The following is a 20,956-nucleotide window of genomic DNA, read 5'->3' as shown; positions in this document are numbered from 1 at the left end:
AGAGATGCTTCAGGGCCTTCAGCTGCAACAAGAAATACAAAATACAGTGTTCTAAAGCTGTTGAATCTACCCAAACTCATGCTCTTATCCTTCCCACTCCAAATACTAGCCCAGCCTAAACATAAGCCCAAGTAAAGGTTGTGGGGATGTAGAAGAATCTTTCTCACCTATAGTTGACATGATTTCTTATTCCCCCTCATGCAGAGTACCTGCTGTACCCTACCTGGGGCGAGGGTTGTTCCATTTTCCTACTCCTTTTAGAAGTTCTAGAAGGTGACTGACAGTCTCCATCTAGTCCTGTTTCTCGTTCCTAGGGCTTCATTTTTGTGTACAAAGGCTTTGGGGCTGCTAGATATCCCTGATACTTGAAGAAAACTCCTCTACTTCAGTTCAAGACTAACCAGCCAAGAGCGATGCAAACTATAAAAATACCTCTGATAATTCTGCCTGGGACCACTGGCAGCTGCTATTCATAGTCTGTCCTTCTGTGCCTGTAATCAGCTGATTGCCTGTGTCTGAAATGGTCCCTTTACACTCCTTGGCACCATAACACCCTAGAATTCATCTATGGCATCTGGGACCAGCAGCATCCATCCTATGAGCTCGTGCCCTCATGCATTATCAGCTTTCTATAGACTCCTTCATAACCCAAGTGGCAAATCTCATGGTGGGTGCTTCTGCACAGAGGTGGTGTGAGACCCCGTTCCCACTCCTCCCATCTCTCTGGCATTCTGAGGCCACTTGGAGTCAAGTGTTACACATAAATGGTTCCTGACATTGATCTATGGTATTTTAAAGTCATAGCTTTGGCCTTTATTTGGAATTACTGTAACTGGGTGAGTAGCACATATGGATTTCTCTATTGCTTAAAAAGATTCCACTGTGGGAGTTTTCTGTACCCTAAAGATTTGATATGTAGGCTGTCTAGATTATTTGGTTGCCATCTGGTTTTCAGTCCCACTCTTTGTTTTCAGTCTCCAGGCCATTATGCCTTTAGTAAATAATCAAACATATTTTGTTCTATTCAATTTCTTTTCTTCTGGTGAATTGTTGATTAGGAGCCAAAGGTTTATTTAAACAGGTGACAGCTTTGCTGCTTACTTGGGACATTGGTAACATGATTTTAGGTCACATCTACAAAGACAAACGTAGTCATGCCAAGAGATCTGAACACACAACAAACTAAAGTGTATCTAAGGTGTGGAAGCCTTCTGGAGAATTCCAGACTACAAAGAGCTAATCTTTATCCTCCCAGTTCAGAGGCTGCAGCAGTAGGGACCACTGTGGTTATGAAGTGGGGTGGAGGAGTGTAGGAGTGGCAGTAAGTGGGAACTGGAGTGGGAAGAAGGGGAGGAGGAACATGCAGGTAGAAAAGGTGCAACTAAAATTCACAATAGGCACAGCCTCTTTCAAAACCTGTTTTGAACTGGAGCCTCACTAACAAATCCCTGTATTTCAATAGGCTTGCCCAGCCCACTTCAATGCCCCCTAGAGAAGTTCTACCCTTGCCTCTTACTGAACTACATCCATGCAAATCCTAATCCCCAGCAGATAAAAATAGCATGTCTGAAAGCGTGCAAAAGCTTGACCTTTTCACTGAAGGAAGCCATGAGCGCTCAGCTGGGTGCCTTGTTTGTTCAGTATCTGCCTCCTGTAGCTGAAGCAGTTCCGACTGATGTTGTTTGAGGGGAGAAGCCAAGTCTGTCTTCGGGATATTAGCCTAAAGTGCCAAGAGGCTGCTGTGCGCTGCCTCAAATGCCAGGAGGCTGCTGTGTCCTGCCTGCAGGCAGCCGTGGTGCTCCTAGTGGGCATGGGACAGATGCAACACAGCTGAGGGAAGGGGAAATTAAGACATATAAGCAAGAAGACAAGCATTGGGAACCAGAAGATAGAGACCAAAGGGTTGGAAGTGGCATCCTTCCTTAAAAAATTGGTTGGGTCATTACTGCATAGGTCTGACTAGAATGTGTGTTTGAAACCACAGTTCTCCCCACCCTGAGTCTTGTTGATATTACTTTCAAGAATGGTCATTTTACAGTAAATAGACTCTGACAAGCCCAAAGTCTCTTCTTCCTCCCTCTCTGTGCCAAGTTTATCCCATGTATTTCCAAAACCACACAGCACTTGAAGGCACAGTAATATCTGGAGGCAGAAGCTTTTAAATAAGAGCCAGTTAGAGCTACAATCCATCTCCACTTTTTTTTTCTTATTCTCCTTGAATTCTTTGAAAGAAGACTGTCTCAAACCTACACATTTTAAAAGGCTGCCAGCTCTTTCTTGCAGATTTTGCACCTTTCAGCTGTTAAGCCTCCATAAGATTATACTTTGCATCTACTGACAAACATCATAAACTCCCCCAGAGACTTGGCCAGACAACATATTCAGAAAACTGCTTGAAATTATTTGCCAGAAAACTAATTTCTTGGTGTTTTAGAGCAATTAACAGATTCCTCAGCTACTGTAGTTCTGATTTCTTCCTGCACTTGTTACAAATTTTATATCTTGCCCTAAAAAAGATAATTTCTTAATTCAACACCCCATCCCTTTAACTTTGCCTGACTGACACGCTGGGATTACCAGAGCTGGGGCTAAATGTCAGGCTCTCTCAATTTCTGAAGGATAGAGAACTTACACCACAGAACTACAGATAACTTGAAGGTTAAATTTTAAAAGCGGGTATTTTCTTTATCTACTTGCCTTCAGCTGATCTCTATCATATATCTCAGAGTCTAGTCTCACAATTTACATCAGTGAATTTTACTTTCTGAAGATAAGTAGCACAGAAAAAACCCTTAAAATTTGAGTCTTCTTCATTGCATGAAAGAAAGCCACCCTTGCAAGCCTTTCTCATTTTAAGCTGCCAATTTTCTACCATTTATTAAAAACTAACAGCCACAAAAACAGCCAAAGACTTCAGTGTCCCCCTCAGGTGTCCAAGGTGTGTTGCTTACTCCAGCTTTTGTATTAATTTCCCATTCTAATCAGCAATTAAAAAGCAGGCCAATTAGCTTACTATTTTTCCTTCCTTTCCAGCTGTGCCAGAGATGAGCTGGCAAAAGCCCCAGGATGAGAGGAATAGGGTATATCAATAGAGATTGTCTGCATCTGAAGTGTTAATTTGTTCATTTACTTTTTGCTATCTGCCAAAAACCCATAAGCCACAAATATGAAGGTTGCCAGAGAGGGACAACAGAGCTTTATGAATAAACACACTTCAGCTTCAGAAGCTTGTGACTTCTATTTCAATGTGAACACAGATTTATTTCACATTGGTGTGCACATATTTTGCAGTTCTGCCCAGCAACCAGGAGTGTGTAGGAACAAGTGCTCCTCTGCAGAGTTTATTTTGATCAGTATGGATAGCGCCCAGCCCACAAATCAGCACAGAAGAGGATTTTTGTCGCTGATCTTAGTGGCATTAGAAATTAGGATACTTCCTCATACACCCAAAAGCTCAGCTAGATAAACAGAAATGTGATCAACAAGTGTCCAAAGCCAAAAGTCCACAGAACACTGCAAAGCTGTTGACAGGCCTTAAACAGGAATTTTTTGCTCTTGATCATTCATACTGAGTGCATTAATTCTCCTTACAATTACAGGCATATTATGGTGCCACACTATACTTTTACATCAAATAAGATTAAAAGTGTGTCAAAGGATTTACACTTTACCTGAATTAACAATGCATAGAAGTAATTTGAAAACATGAGTGCTTTTGTTTAGCATATATATAGGAGAGTAGCCAAAAGAATGTTATTAAAAGATAGCATGGGAAATTTCAAAGAATTTGAAAAATTCTATAGGAAAAAACCCTGATTGTACTTAAGATATTTTGTGGTTTAACCTCCTCACAGAGGAGAAATGCATAGTTTCAGAGATTTTCAATCTTTCAGAATTCATATTTTCAATTTCTTTTTTCCTCTTTCTTTGTCTTTCACAGCCCCACCCCAGTAATGAGAAAAGAGGAGACAGGGTATATTTTCTACAGCTTTCTTCATGTAGGAAACAACATAACCACCAAAATATGAAGAGTGAGTTATCACTCTTCTGCTCTTTCCTACGAGCAGTACAGAGTGACAAGACGGAGAGAAATTTTGGCATCCCATAAAAAATATCCTGAAAACAGAAAACCAAAACTCTTTGACTTCACAGTTTTTTCAGTTTAACTTGTAAAATCAAAAATGATAATCAGAATATTTCTCATATGTTAATATATTTTTCATATATTTACTCATTTTTTTATTAACCAGAAGGAGTTCTGGCTTGGCATCTTGGCTTTCAGAGGAAGCCCTCCCAAGTACAACATGATACCTGGCTTTCAGGGAGCCTCTGTGCAGGATAAAGCTTCCAGCATCGCAGTCCACATTAACACTCCCTTTCCAGAGAAGCCATGCTGGTGTGAAACAGCAAATTCCCCATGTCAGTTAGATGAGTATTTGTGAGTGTTCTGTTTTGGACCTCTATGCTCCTATCAGTTGTGGTACCACTCCCTGTGCTGGGCTGGCTGTGTAGTCCAAGATAACCACTGGCTGCTGCTTTGTTCACCCCAGGATGCACAACACCTGCTTACACACCTCTTGTCCACAAAACCCCAACCCCTTATGAGTCTGTTTCCTTGGGAGCTGGGAATAAAATCATGGGAGTAAAGGGCAGTTTTGCACCCCTTTTCCCTGAGTCTTTGCCCTCATGCCACGAGTCAGTCATCAGCTGCATGCAAAAGCAGGTATTTGCCCAAAATAAAGTGAATATCCCTCACCAACCCCTTCAAGTACCCCAAGCTGCACAAGACCTGGTGCTGAACGAGTCTGAGTGGAGAGCTAAGGGCCTGCCAGGAGGAGGCAATGCCATGGCTTTGCTCTCAGTGAGATAGGTGACTCTGGTCAGGGCTGGGTTTACTCCCATTCACCCATCACTTCCCCCTTTTCCTCAGGGATGAAGCCACAGCCCAGAATCAGGCAGTAAAGCCAGGCAGGGTATGTGGAGGAGGCCCAGTCTGGGCAAGGGAATTCTCCAAGAAACAAAAAGAACTAAAAATCTAAGGAATGTTGTACTCAGCACAACCTTTTATTCTTATACTTTTATTCTTACGTATCACAGTATTAAGTTATCTTACCATGGGCAGATTGAGGCTAAAAGTGTATTAAAAAAAAAAAAAAGTAAAAATCAACCAACCAAAAAAACACCAAAAACCAGCCAACCCTTGCTGACAGACATAAGGTACAAGTCAGGAATTTAAAAAGAAAACCCTTCCTCTTTAAACTATAGGTAACAGAGCTCCACCACCTCCTTGCATAAGAGTTGAGACAGCTACAGGAAATTGCCCTGAATGGAGTAATATTTCCCAGTTTAAAATGGTCCTGAACTTCAACTCATCTTACTGTCTTCATCTCTCAGAAATAAAGGTTTGAGTTCTCTGTGCCCATGAGCTGCAGGTTGCTGGTTTCATATTGCACCAGCCACTGGTAAAGGCCTACCATACACATTCAGTGAAAACATTTCAGGCTTTTGAAGTGTCAGCTGCTCTGTGATTTTTTCTATCTATTAAGCTATTGTGTTCAGAGAACCTGCAGCCAGGCATGGACCATTAGGACAGGCGTGTAACAGATACAGGTTTGTCCTGTTTTCCTACTTCTTGCCACCCTCCCCTCAATAAATTAATGACATTACTAAAATTCCGAGGGCAGAAGGTGAACAATTGTCTCCAACCTGCTGGGAGCTGACAGAAATATTACTGGGTGCTTTCCAGACTCCATGCTATGTGCTGCCCTGGGCTCCATGAGGAGCTGCCACCTTCCTCTTTGGCTGTTTTTGTCATCAGTCACCAATCAGGCACTTCTTCCTTCACTGCTCCTGTTGTGTGGCTGGAGGAAAAGCAGAGATTGGCTACCCTCACTCAAATCCTATAGCATCCACCCTTCACTGCCATGCCCATGCATCTCCCAACTTTCCTAGCTTGTGCTTCAGCAATTCCACTTATTTGCCTAAAAGCCAAGGTTCAGTCTCTGCCTCTCAGGTGGAGGTTGTCCCAATTTCTTCAGGTGGCTCCATCTCTACCATAGGTATCACCAAATCACACTTTGCTGCCCATTAAGGCAGGTAGTTAGCTATTTTCCAGCATGTTGCCAAGGAAACTGCTGGAGCTGAAGGACTGCAAATAGTTCTAGCCTGAAAAATGGTGAGCACTGCTACTACAAAAATTGCAAAAATTCATAAACAGCTACTCAGATATTTTAATAGCTCTGGCATGAGATTCAGATACCAGTCATAAATGTCCATTTTATTTTATCACAGTACTGATTAATTCTAACATTTCCCATCTCTGAGCATCTTCTTTAAAAGCAGCCCACTGATAAAACACAGCCCTTAAAATAAACTTCAGTTTATTTTTCAACAGCTGTCCAAAATCCACATTGAATAATACTTTGCTATGCTGTATCTAATTGAAGACCAGATGCCGTTGAACTGAAGTCATCAATACCCTGTACAAGTTAAGGCATCTGCTTGCATAAAACAGCTTGCTTTTTTGGCTCTTTACCTTCCAGCTCTTTGGGCCAGGACCAGTCTCATCTGTAAGGTGCATTACAAGTGTAGGTAGTTGTAAAAAGAAATATTGATTGCCATTCTTCTCATGACAGAGAGGATAAATTGTAAATTTTTTATTGCAAAATATTAAAATAAATTACATTTTACAAAGACTTAACAAATATTTACATACAGTGTGATTCCAGTGACAATCAGCAACAAAGAACAGACAGACAGGCATATTATGGAGTGATAAGAGTCAGAACTGCACAAATGTCAAAAGCCATACGAAAGACAAGCTAATTTTTAAAAGTTAAATCCACCACAAATGGAATGAATCCCATGAGGCACAAAAATTACATGTCTACAAAGTTCTTTTGTTTAGTCAACAGACATACTGCTTTTTGCTCTCCTCGTCTGTCTCTGCACACTCTCCCAGATCAACTGGAGGAAAAATAAAATCTTCACACATACAGCTGTGTCACCATGGATCTGTTATCAGTCTGGTTTTCATTCTGTGTGCTTTGTGATATCCATTGCCAGCAACAGATTCACGAATCATTAGTTCAGAAAAATGAAACACTCTGATTTCGTATTTCCTCAGTGACTTCGTACCAGTGTATCAGATGTGTCAGGCTGCCTGATGTGAGACAGGTATCTGAAAGTGATGCCCTTCTGGTAAAAACAGGCTTCAGTAACGCAGTACAAACCCAAGAAGCATCACAATGATGTCATGAAGAATGGGATAACGTAGTCTTATAGGACTTAAAAGGCCTTTTGTAGGAACAGACTTCCATGGTCACATTTCAGGATTTAATTTTTGAAAAAAGAGTAAAAGTGAAAGTACTGGCTCATTTTGGCAAAATTAATAAGTGAATCCATCCATCACATGATGTGATTGGAAATAAAATCTACTTGTAGGCAACAGCTAGAGAGTTTTCACTGCTATTCCATCCCTTCCTTATACATGCTTTTAAGCTTTTTTCCTTCCTTAAATATCCCCCTTTCCTCTCTTTCCAGGAAGAGATCTGTCTCACCTATAAAACCAACTCCACAGCTTTAAGAAAACTGCTAACATTATTAGTTAGCCAAATGAAATCAATAGGTATCCAAAGAAAATGTTTCCAGATTGACCAAATAATTGAAATAACTACAAGACATAACCAGGTAGCATTGGGGAATTCACTCAGAGACACTTTTGGAGCTGAATAGAACAAAATCCAGCCTGGACACCCCTCTGAGTAATTACATGTAAATCTGAAGGCAGAAAGATACTAGTTTAGATCCCTCAGGCAGCTTCTTTTCTCAAGATGTGGAAGACAGGCAGGCAAAAAGCTATCCTGTTTAGCTCTTCGGCACTTCTGAGATGGCACCATAATTTTAAAAACCCTGGGAATGGTTCAGCTTTTTAGAGAGAGCCATTATGAAAGCTATGCACAACTAAACCCCTCCAAAACTCTGAAACATGTAGGGCTTAACGAGACCAATTCTGTTGGCCCCTGTGTAAAGAGGAATTTTTACCCAGTGTTAAGATTACATTAAGGCACATGGTGGGTTATCTTGAGAACAGTTTTGTGAGGTGTGATCATGTTTCCCCGAAAAACAGGGAATATTGTACTTTGTTTTAATAAATTTAAACTATTACTTTAAATCCCATGATACTTATTATGCAGACTTATAGTCTATGCTGACTACACTGGGAAAGGCCAGAGAGCCACATCTAGCTTGATAATATGAAACAGATTCCATCTATTCTCAGCTCTGGCATACAAGTGCACTTTGCTACGCAGAACAGAGTCTGGGTTCCAGTGTGCAACATCCCCTCCCAATCAAAGCAGCCCAGCCAAGTGTCTGGGTTGTATTATTTCAGTATTAAAGAGAATTTTTTCTTTCTTTTTTTCTTGTTTTTTAAATGAAAATTGGACTATGCTTCTCCATTTCACGCACTTGCTGAAAGTCTTTTCTCTGCTCCTTGTCCTGTAGCTCTCTAACTGTTACTAAAATTTTGATCTTTGCATCAATAATGGAAGACAAGTTGGAGGACAACAAAAAATATACGGAGTGCTTTCTCATTTTATTTTAACTTAGTGTGGACATTTTAAAACAAAAAATATTAAAAAAAAAAGAGAAGGCTAGACTGACTACACAAGCATCCTGCGCATATGCACATAATCCTACCTAACATTTCTTACAGTTATTAAGTACAGCTGTCAACCACAGCCCTTCAGATTCAAAAACTTGAAGGGCTTGGACTAATTTTAGAAGAGTGGAGATTAAGGTATCTTACTAGAAGTAAATAAGAATAATCTTGATATGGCCTCTCCTTCTTTCCTGTCAGATACAAGTCAAAGTCATCCAGCCAGCCCTGCTCCAAATAGCATAAATATAACAAAATTTGATTACAAATGAGAATCTCTCTTCAACAATACTACCATAAATTGCAGATCAAATACAAATCAAATCATGTTGACTACAGAGTTGTTTAGTATGACAGGTGGACACGAGTTGGCCACAATTTGGCCATTGTGTTCACATTCTATTTGAAAAAATGTCATATATGTGGAAAATTGTAGGAAAGAAACAGAATAGTAAAGACAGTCCCTTGTTTCACAGTAGATAACTTCAAAATTTCCCATCTAAAGGCTAGCTCCCCATGTATCCTCCTTCTTCTGTGGGACAGGCCAGCAACTGAAGCTGCAGCCTTGATATTTGTAGTTATCAGAAATAGCCAGTAATTTAAGATTAGCATTGCAAGGTTCCAAAAGGAACAGAGCTAGTGTTACAGAGCTAGTGAGTCTGCCAGCATCACACTGAAAATGAGACTGGGACAGCTTTTAACTGTTCACTGAACTTTAGAAACTTTCGGACATACCAGAATGGCTTAAATACTCTAAAACCAAACAGATCAGCAGAACCTGGCATGTTCAGGTTTAAAGGTCTTGGCTATCTTCTGTTCCATGTGTATTGGATAAAACTGAAGTCAATACCTCTTGCCAGCATATAATCAAGAGCCTCATGTGAAAGAGTTGTCAGGGTTAATGCACAGACATAGAAAAAGAAAACCATGGTAAAATTTCTTTGTAGCCAAAACAATTTGGGCATACATGCTATGAACAGACATGCTTCCTTCTAGTGAGTAGCCCATCTCCAAGTCAAAAGATAATACTTTCAGAAGCTTAGAGCCAAAGTTCCTTCTAAAAAAAAGTGCCTTATGGCCTGAAGTCATTTGATCACATCTCAGTTTGCCCAAGGTTTGATATTGCCCAAACTTCTATCGAGTGAGATAGAATAACCATTGTATACGCACATAGGTCAAACTCTAAAAACAAAACAAAACAATATATGAAGTGTAATCAACTGTTTCAAAAATCATCTCCCATTCAAGTCATGTCTGAAGTACCAAGGCAGGGAGGAACATCAAACAACAATACTGACTAACACACTGCCCAGATCCGCAGCAGTGCTACAGGTCCCTTCTGACAGGCATTAGGGCATTTGGAGAATATCTGTGCTTCCCAAGGTGATTTTTTCCTAAGAAGAACAGTGTCAATAAAACTTCACCTGTACACAGATATTGTATAAGGTTCATTCAAGTATTTCCTTTAGGAAATGGACAGTGGAAGGACACTTTCAACACTAAAAATGTTCATTGCATCCTGCTTGTGCCCATACATGCTTTGATCAGTAAGTCTTCCAGTCACTTTACTCTTTGACAGTTCTGGGGCTGATATGCAGCTTAGCAGCCCAACTGGTGAGCTTCATCCCGGATTTTTCCTTGTTAGAGGGCTCCTTCTCGATCCATTCCTTTGGAACTCTTAATTTTAATATTTTATTTATGAAATTAGAATTCACTATAATTTGACAAGCACTGACATATTCTACGCAGATGTTTCAGAGCTTCCTTCTCAGTCTAGCAGCACAGCTCAGCTCAGATCTGTGTGCCCTGGCATTCCATCCAAAATTTCTCTTTAAGTACAGCGCCATATTTTTGGCAGTAACAACTTAACAATGAGCAACCCCCTTGATCTCATTTGTGATAAATGCCGGATTCAAACCCAGGTTTTCAGAGGTGAAAGGCTAATGGAGTAACCGAACGTATTTGATGCCCAAAACAGTCTTGCAACAGTATAGTTACAATCCCAAACTATTTCCTCAATGAAATGCATGAACTCAGAGCAGATCCAGTGTATTAACTAGTCTTTTCTATTTTGTTCAAGAACCATAAAATCTAAGGAGTGGGACTCCAAATTCAACTGTTATTTTACAAGTCTTTCAGAAAAGCAAAGCTAACAGGCTCAGAAGCCAACTTAGGATGGGAAAAGGAGATTGGAGTTTCTTAGTCTGGGACTTGCTTCTGTTTTCAAGGAGACAGGAGAAGCTGCAAACATACTTTTCTCCTTGCTCTATGTTCAATATGCACTGATCCCTTTCAGAAAGCCATTGTCCAGCATGCTTCACGTGGCAGCCTTCACATTGCTTACTGTATTATATTCATTCATCAGCTGTTCATAAGGCACAGAAAGTTCTAGCTCATTATTGGTAAAGGTAGATTCATCAGAGGATGGGAATTTTACCAATTTTTTTGCAGTTTCAGATTCCTCTGCAAGATTATCATCCATAGAGGATTTTGACGTTTCCTCATCATCTGAGATATCTTCCTCTTCATCATCATCTTCATTTACAAATGTTATATTGGCATTCTCAAATATTAAGGGCCGATAGTCTCTGGAATCCCACACTTCACCTTCTTCTTCACTAATCCTGTCCAGCTGGTTCACAAACATGGTTCCTTCTAGAGGGCTGTCTCCAATATTTTTGTCATGGAGGGGTCTCAGTACGTGACCATTTTGAATGTCCAGGGAAGACTCATCATACTCAAATGACTCTGTTTTTGTGTAAGTAACCTGAACATCTATACTGGTGTTCATTTGTTTGGCATTTTCCACTATAATCATTTTGTCATTGCTTGTCTTCAGGGCCTTCTTCCCAATTTGCTTTATAAGGTCATTGTAGGTCTCTTCCTTCTTTGAAAGAAAGCTGAAAATGTTGACATCCTTTGAGGTACCCATTTGAAGGGGTTTTTTAGGCCGAGGGTGGTTCTCAAATGACTCTTTTCTTTTTTTCCTCCGTTTCTTGATTGCTTTGTGGACTTCCACAAACATACTGACCTTCCAGTTAACAAAGAGTGAGAGCCAAGCTAGTCCCAGATAGATCCATAACTCCACAAAATATCTGTAAAGCGCATGATAGTTTGCATCTGGATTTACACCTATAGGAAAGTAAAAACAAAAACATTACTGTAAGAAGACTCACAGCTGATAAACCTTTGAAGTTGTGACCCTGAGGATTGCTCTCTTCTTCACTAAAAGAGCCTTGTTATTTGAACACCACTCAGAGAGGTAGCAAGTGGGGAAATGAAAGAAAAAGTTGATCTTCCACTTCTTGGCTACACGTATTCTGACCACTGGACAAACAAAATAAAAATGAAGCATATTTATCCTCTCCTTGTAAGATATAAAAGTGAACATTTTCCTGTTTAAAAATTACCAGTCTTCTTCCTGCCACTGAAGTATGCATATATAGGTGCCTTCCTTGAGAAAAAGATTCAGAGTTCCAGGTATGAGGACCAAAGTGCTGAACAAAGCAGTGGCTTTTAGAGAAAGAAGAGGTTTAGGAGGAGAGAGGAATATGCTCAGCATTCCCCATTGACTAGTTCTAGGCAGGTGTAGAAAACATTGCCCAATGCCTACACATCCTGCTTAGTATGTTGAATCCCATTCAAAGGTGCACAACTAACATGGTGGGCAGGGTAGTTCCTTGCGTGAAATACAGACATGGGGTACAAGAAGCACTTATGGACTTTAGAACTTGGCTGCAAAATTAACCCAATAAAGGCCTTAGGTGTCTACACCAACACTGAAGTGCCAGATCTAGTCCACTGCATCAGTACCCAGCCTTAACAGAATATTCTATCCTGCAAAATGTGCTGTAAAAGCTTAGAAAACAAATTTTCAAATTAAGAGTTTGGAAGTAGAATTGTGATGCTGTGCATGTAATAAAATAATACATAAAATTCAATTACTGACCAGCAACAAAATCTCCAAATCCTATGGTGGTGATAGTGATGAATGAGAAATAGAGGCCTTCAATGTAATTCCATCCTTCAGTCATCATGAAGACAAAGGGAGGAATAACCAGATGGACCAAGACACCCCAAACAATGAAGATAGCCGTGCATGTAATTTGCGCTTTCCTCTGCAAAGAAAAAGCAAAAGTCAGGGAACAATCTCAATTTTTTTTTTTCCCACCCATGGCACCAAGAATCATCTGACAGTAACAGATATTTCTGTTTTGTGCTAACAATTTAGCCATCATAATTAAAAGTCCCTAAAAGTGACTGAAGTAAACACACTTTTTTTTTCCTTTAGGCAGAACTCCCTACTCTTGCAACTATTTGCTCAAAAATGATTATTTGCTCATAGTTTTCTTTCATGCTCTTGGAAGAGTGTAAGGAGTCCCTAGTATTTTATAAATTGGAATGGGATATGGACATAGCACTCTAGTCGAAAAAGCCATCAGTACCTCTAACTTTCCTTTTACTCATTTCAATACAGAAGATCAGAAGCATTTTAAGTTGTTTCTCTCCCATTTCTGTTTCCTTCCCTCTGCCACTCATGTCAACCTCTGTACAAACCTCCACATACACACATATTATCACCATTATTTTCTGTACTTTCTTCTCAGGTGCAAACCCAAGAAATTTCTTGCTCTGATTCTGAAACTAAAGCAGTCCCAGTGCCCTCCAGGCACTATGACCTTGCATTGCCTCCCATTTCTGTGCAGAGTTAGAACTGAGAATTCACTTGCAGTGGGGACGGCAGGAGAAAGAATCCCAAACAAATCATCACAAAAAAACCAACAAAATGTCACAAACAAAAAAGCAAAAGCCAGTAACTCAGAACAAAATATTGTTTTGCAGTAGGTTCACTGCACAGCAGTGAAATATTTGTGCTAGCATGCAGGCAGGAGGGAGCCAAGCAGGACAGCATATTTTCATTCCTGGCCTGAGGAGCTTGAATGAAATGTCTGTGAAATAGAGCCTCCTCACATTAGTTCTAAAGGCCTTTAACATAAGATGTAGTATCAAAGGTTTTTATAAGATCTCATTTTGCTAAACTTCTTGCATAACTAACACATCAAACCCCATCCCTCTTTTAGTTCTTTCAATGCAACAACATTTGGGAAAATTTGTGCAAGTGTTCATTTACTACAAGATAAGCAGGCAAGTTATGAAATGCAAGCTTAATTCATGCATCAAAACTACACAGTTCAAGGGTAAACAAGTAAGGGCTTACCAGGCTTACTCCTCTTTTCGTCAGAAACTGGCCCAGCCTCTTGGCACGTCCTCCAAAGAATTTCCCCAGAGCACTGATCCACGTCAAGCAGAGAGGGACTCCAAAAAGCCCATAAAATATGCAGAAGAGACGCCCAGCGTGTGTCTTTGGGGAAACATTTCCGTAACCTGGAAGAGATAAGCATGTCCTCAGTCTGTTCTGGCTGAAGAGAATTCAAGGCAATTCTAGCTGTGCACAAAACAACACTGTGTGGGCTCCTACTGTGTCGGGCACTCCTTACTTCACCATCTAAAAGGGATTTACTTTACTTCAGCTGCCCATCTTCTGAAACTGGATGCATTCCAAATCTACTCTACTCTAACAAACACATATTCCCCATTACTGCACTTTGTGTTCCCTAGATTTTGCGCATCTTTTTCTGGACAAGATGGGATAAATAGAAAATAAAGCTCATCTCAAAACTTCTAATGTGATATCCCAGTCTTAAGCAGCACTGTTAAAACTTGACTGGTTTAATTTTACAGTGTGAAACTCAAAATTCATCCTGAAGCTAGGTCCCAGGTGAAAGATACACTATACACATTTAACTTGTGACCTGGTACCTTTACAGGGTAAGAGCTTGTGAGTTAAGTGCAAGGCAAGTAAGTGCAAGATATTTCAAATAAATTTAGTTCTTTGCTGGTCATAGAACCCAAGAGGACATTACAGATTCAGGCTCTAAAATCAGCAGCCTATATTCTAAACTTCTGATAGAATCTTCTTATGTAGGTGTGTTATTGACTTAAACATTTTTCTTAAGTTATATTATAAGCTGGGTATTGTGAATTTTAAATAATAAAGAAAACCACAGTACTGCATATGGTGTAACATTAAGACTTCTACATTCGGTCTTCTCTGGTTATTTTGCATTCCTTTTTTTTTTTTTTTTGAATTGTGCAACAAGCGTGTAACAACACCATGTAGCAAAGATTTTTCTGCAAAAGCAGAGGGCATATGATGTTGAGTTCTGAAAACTTGTATATCACAGGAGAAAGATGTCTTCCAGTGCAGAGGATCTTATAAGGACAAATCAGTAGTGATATTTAAAAAGCAACAGTTGCTCTACTTCATCTCTTTTTAAGAGGTGGATAAAAAATATAGTTAGTTCTGCAAGCCAGGAACAATGATAATTTAGTAGTAGCTCAAGAGAACGTGTGTAACAAGACAGCAATCCAAAAACCTCATATGCACTTGCTTTAGGTATTCATTTAATGGAATGCCTTGTTACGCTTTTGTTTTGGAATTTTATGATTTGGAAATTTCAAGTGCATAAATCAATGGAACTGGAATGACACCAGCCAACCCCAACAGCACCTTTAGTCCATTACTTATTGGAAAGGCACACTTCTCTCTTCTGTACACACATGGAGAGGGTGCCAAAACCCTTGGTTTTTTCCTCCATGAATCTGCAGGTGAACACACACTTTAGGCAGCTCCAGCCAGGGGACTTTATTCGGTGGCTACCTTGACACAGAAATGGGAGCCTACAGAAAACTACAGATAGGAAGGCTGACATAGTAAATATTTACCGATTGTTGTGATCACAGTAGCAGCAAAGATCACAGCATTGGGCCAATTCCAGTTGTTAAAAGTATTGTTCCCAGTGATGGCAACCCCCTGTCCAGCAGCATCTGACACAATCTGTAAGGAAAAAGTAACAATCAATCTTGTAAAATCCTGGCAGCCTAAAAAAAGAAATGTGTCTGTCCCTCTCAGGTTTTCCCCCTTAGCTCGTACTTTCAAAATAATCTCTTGAGTTTTTTGTGAAGGCTGGCCCAGTATATTCACTAAAAATAATTTTATGAAATACTAAAAACTTTCTTCACATAAGAAAAACTAATGCAGGTGCTGTGACATTTCAATTGGGAGTTTCAATTAGATAAACTTTTACTTAACTTGCAAGTTTAAACTAAATGGATGTCTTCCCGAGAGCAAACAACACTCCTGAAAACTGAACTAGCATTTAACCTCCAGTGCAGATCTTGAATTTGGTTTAATATTAGGGACATCTTCAGAACTACTATTCATTTCAAAACACTGTTACATGCCTCAGCTTGACTTGGGTATGAATGGCATAGAATCCTTGGCAAAGCTCATGTGATTCATGGTAATTCACCTGCTGTTTCTACCAAACTGAAATCATCTACAAGCAAATGGTAAAACTGTAATTTTCAAAGACAGAGAATTAACATTTTTTTCAAAGCATTTCATGCAACAGGATTCCAATCATTGCCCCTGAATCAGCCCCTTTTGTTCTCCCACGCTGGAATCTGGTAGCTGTGACAAATGCAAAGCACTTATTCTTATTCAGTGCAAAAGTGCAAGTTTCAGATCAAAACCATGCATCTTGTTGATTCTGGAGTGCATTTCTACCTCCCCAAAGTAAAAGGAGAAAACCAAACAGATATACCATATTCCCTCTGGGAAATCTCAAGTTATTTAAATGTTTGCCCTGTAGCATCATGATGCAGTTAAAGCCTTACCACGTTACTCTGCTTTTTTCCCTTCAGTGTAAACACTGAACAAAACTCTGAGGCTACATCAGTAGACAGAAAAGGTGAAGATATTTCCAGATATTGATTTATAATGTTACCCACTGTCTGTATTTCTCTCTCAATAAGTGATGAACATAGAAACTACCTGCAGCTAAATATCTTAAAAACTGGAAGCAAAATACTTTAGAAATTTTTTTTAGAAATAAACATGACAGGTGATGTTTATCTTAAACTGGCAACAACTTTTAAAGTAACAACCAACTCTTCCTTCCCCCATCACCCTTTCCTTCCTTTCTATTTGATTAAGATCTGATCTTGGACCAAGCAGAGACTCAACACAAAGTTCAATGACTACTGAAAACATACACAAGTTAACACAGGTTTTAATTATTCTTGAGATTTATTACATATCACCACCCTCCTACTGTAATAAAGATGGCCTCAAATGAATGTATTGTACATATACAAGATGCACATAATTTAATTAAAAATGCACTTTCAACACACTGCTGTGTGTTGTTCCAGGCTGTTCCAGAAGATAAAAGGAAAAGCACTGAAAGCGAATGAAGGTAAAGAACTCTTTTTGGTTTTTTCCTCCTGGTAAACCCAAAGTGTGTGTAGAACTGGATGCAGTATCTTCCCATAGCCTGCAGGCTCTGGATAGAAAAGGGACAGAGTTCTCACCAAGGCACTAATTTATCATGAGAAAGTGGTGTACAAATGAGAAGCAGCCCTAAAACAGGCAGGTTGAGGGCAGGCAAGTAAAACACACAATGTTTTGAGAGCAGGCACGTAAAACACACAAACCCTCTTCCAAAAAAATAAATGGGTCACAAGAGCTCATCTGAGAAGAAAGCAAAGTACAATCACTCATTTCTGCCATGGTCTGCAGAGGAACTTCCTGAAAGTCCCAAAGGACATCCACATCACCTGTGATTTGTGAAAAACACAATCTATTATTCTTGAAAAGATGCCCTGACTTCTTCCATTGCCATTCCTTCTCCCAGTGTAAAATATTACACTAAGCGCCAGTTTTCCATTCATTCTCCATTCCATAATCAGACTTGGATATTTTTTAGTAGTTGTTTCCTCACAAAACAAGTGATCTCCAAGAGACCCAGTGAACTATCCACTCCCATTATCTCATTGCATTAATCCACCTTGGCCTGACCTCATGAGCTCAGTTTCCCAGTACATACAATTATGTCAAGACCTGCCAGGATTTGAGGTCTGGAGGTCTAAAGAGGTCCCAGATCTGAGGGGAAGAAGCTGCTGGACACAGCTGCCCTTTGCAGCCAGGCAGCTAACATTCTGGGGGAGATGGCCAGCTCTACAAGCTATATGAACCCTCGGTATGGTGAACAAGAGATAATTCTCCAGACACAGCTGACACCCTTTTCCTATCCCTATTTGCACACAGCTATTGGCTATTAGCACATAATTACCTAAGATCTACAGTCCAGTCTTCTAAGTTACTTTATGCCTGCAATAAGTCTGAATGTACTATATGCATCCCAGCTGCAGGAACAAAGACAGTCACAAAACATGCTTATATAGCTTTGGTGCTGTGGGAAATACGTAGCTGCTTTCCAAGCAGCTTAACTTTTGCCCATACTGAAATAATTAAAAATTCTGGCTTAAAAAAAGAAAAAAAAAAGTGAGTGGACACTATACAACTGAACAGCAAACATAGTTGTGGTTTTTTGCTTGGCAAATCTGTTAGGCTAAAATGTCAGAGGTGACTTTGTTTATATGCGAGGATATAGAATGCCCCAGGTTGGCTGTGCTTGATTTCCTAAACTACAGAAAACTTCCACCAAAAAGTCTTTGGATTGTAAAAATCAAGGCAAGGAAGAAGAGGAAGAAGAGGGTAGATGGTGCAAGTGTTAGTATCTTGAAAGATGTAATTTTAAAATACTTTTTCAAGTATGCCCAAATGCAAAAGCTGAAAATAACTAATTATAATTTATACATCGCCTTAGGTCTCACCTTAAGAAAGTTCATACTGATAAAGGCAGGACTGTTTTAGGCACCTGCCACTTGAATTTCCCCCATATGAGTAAGAGTAGGGCTGGAAAGTTCTCAAAACAGATTTTAAAATAGCAAGAAGAGATCTTGGCCCATATAGGTCACACACCATTACTGATTTTACTCTAAGTCTTAAGAGACTCTAGTAAGGAACAGTTGGGTCTGATGACAATAAGCAATAGGAAGAAAAAAGGACTTCTGGGTTACTTGTGGCCAGATAGACAGATACACCAGACTGAAGACAGAAGACAATAAACCGACTATATATAAACTAGAGCAAGAGATCCTGCCCCACAGGCACCCTATTACACAGAGGAAGAACAGCCAGATATTGCTCAGAGTCAGGTCTCTTTTGAAGAGGCTAAAGCCTCCTGTGTTATTCAAAGCATTCCCTGGGGATCTCACTTACAGGTCTAATGGCCGCTTTAAGGTTCTCCCAGTCGTATGAACAATTGTCTTTTGAAATGCTATTTTTCCACAAGAAAGGAGATGTAATTGAACTATTAAGCCTGAAATTAGACCCAATGGCTTTCATTCTACTCCCAAGAATATTACAATGTAATGGACAATCACAGCTTCTGAAAGCTGAACCCATTAAAGCAAGAACTGATGCATCCTTTGAGGACTCCTAGGCTTTGTCCTCACTTCTGACTCCAAAAGAACATAGGAGTAATTTTGCTTCTTTCTCAAGTTGTTTTATCAAGGATGTAAAGATTTAGTGCACTGAAAAACACTGAATTTAGAATCTACCAAGTAGAGACTTTCCTACAAGAAATAAAAAAGCTTTAACAGCAATCTTTTTTCACACTGACATCTAAATCTTTTATACAATTTGAAGAAACCAGGGAAGTGCTGTAGTTATCTAATCAGAGGTACGTATAATACTGACAATTAGCCAATCACAATAAAATTGTCCAGGGTAATATATTTTAAATTTAAACTATCAGATGAACAGTATACTGCTGTTCATCTTTAACCAGATTTCAGTTTTTAACCAAATCCAGCAGCAGCAGGGCTAAACAGATAGGTGAAGTGGTACAAGCAACTGTATGAACAAAAAGCCTAAAGGAATTCGTAGTGACTTTAAAACTACATAAACAGTTAAAATCCACGCCATGCAAATTGCACACCCTTTTACTTGTCCCACATGGGTTTTACAGTGATTTAGGTTTTCTGGCTCTAGCTATAAAGTTACAGTAGCAGCTGTAACAATCAGCTGTTTATAATAATCTTATTTTTAGATGCAATAAAAACATATTTAATTGTTAATGGATATGTTTCCAATAATAAAAAACCTGAGTCACGTGTTAAGACTCCCAGGTCAGGTATACATTACAAAGTTCTGCTGACCTGGATAATATTGTCACAGGATTGACTACATGTATATAAAGAGAAAAGAAACCCTCTCAGCCAGTAACCCTTTTGAAGGAAAAAGGCCTGTGGGTGGTCACAGCTAAATTGACAGGACAGCATCCTCAAACTCATTATGCACACAGGCAGCACAGTGGCCACGGGGGAAGTTTCCTGTCCTGTTGGCATATTGCACTTTGATGTCTGCTTACACATTAAAAGCAGCAGAAGCTATTTCACAGGCACAGTCTGAATTTTGTAAGTACTTTATAGCTAGATCAACTTGTAAGATCACAGTCAAACTAGAATATATTAATCCTGGCTTACAGCTGTCATACCTCAACTACTGAGTAAGTTTCTGTATTTAGTTGTTAAACAACAAATATATATCTAATGTAATACTAAACACCATATTTTATTGTTTTGAGTTACAGTCACTGGAGAAAGACAAAACAACAAACAAACAAGGTAGATATTGAAGGTGATTGGCTTTCACTCTGCACCCCCAGTGTGCCCCAACTGAACGGAAGATACTGTCCATCAGAGGAAATATTTTCCTCTCTGGAATACCTTGGCAGCTTTGGTTTTGGGTAAGGAAGGGGAAAGTGAAGCCAACTATGCAACTAATGATTTTACCAATGAATAAAAAACTCTTTCCCCCAATTACTTTTCATGTCTAGATATATGAGGTATACACAAGTAATGTTTTATTAGAAATTCCTGTTTGAGTTCTTCAAAGACTTCATGTTAACCTATATATTCTTTCACCTCTCTTCTCAACCTCAAAGACAGATGCAGTACTGCTAAGAAAATCTTGCTGTGCCACGCTGCTTACTTTGGTAGCCAGAGACACAACGTGGCAGAGCTGCAGAAAGCCGAGAGAATTCACATACGGTGAAATGATTTCATTGAGGCAGCAGAAAGATCAGCTATTCCCATGTCATCTTCAGAACGGCTGCTATACACGTGTCAGTGCACAGAAATGGAAGCTCATCACTTCTTGGAAAGGAAAAAAAATTCTTTAAGGATTAGAATACAAAAACCTCACACAGCCTAGAATACAAAACAGCAGCACCCTCTCTGGATATATTTCTGCCACTTGGCACCTGGCACATTTCATATGTGATCTGCTCAAGGCAAGAGTTCTCAGGAAAGCATGGTGGTAAC

The 20,956-nt window shown here is 39.6% G+C and overlaps 1 protein-coding gene across 1 annotated transcript in view; it reads right to left on the bottom strand.

The window, feature by feature from the left end:
* Positions 1 to 6,641: 6,641 nt before the first annotated feature.
* KCNK5 (potassium two pore domain channel subfamily K member 5) overlaps positions 6,642 to 20,956 on the bottom strand; it is a 34,589-nt gene continuing 20,274 nt past the window's right edge. Inside the window, exons 2-5 of the mRNA XM_066547880.1 lie at positions 15,446 to 15,557; positions 13,878 to 14,044; positions 12,609 to 12,777; positions 6,642 to 11,791 (exon numbers count right to left, since the gene is read on the bottom strand). Coding sequence (XP_066403977.1) covers positions 10,977 to 11,791; positions 12,609 to 12,777; positions 13,878 to 14,044; positions 15,446 to 15,557 — 1,263 coding nt within the window. The 3' untranslated portion in view covers positions 6,642 to 10,976. The remainder of the gene's footprint in view (positions 11,792 to 12,608; positions 12,778 to 13,877; positions 14,045 to 15,445; positions 15,558 to 20,956) is intronic.

This window comes from Molothrus aeneus, chromosome 3 (assembly GCF_037042795.1).
Source record: "Molothrus aeneus isolate 106 chromosome 3, BPBGC_Maene_1.0, whole genome shotgun sequence".
Classification (NCBI taxonomy): Eukaryota; Metazoa; Chordata; class Aves; order Passeriformes; family Icteridae; genus Molothrus; species Molothrus aeneus.
The sequence above is the reverse complement of the archived record's forward strand: the minus strand, read 5'-3'. Positions and strand labels throughout refer to the sequence as shown.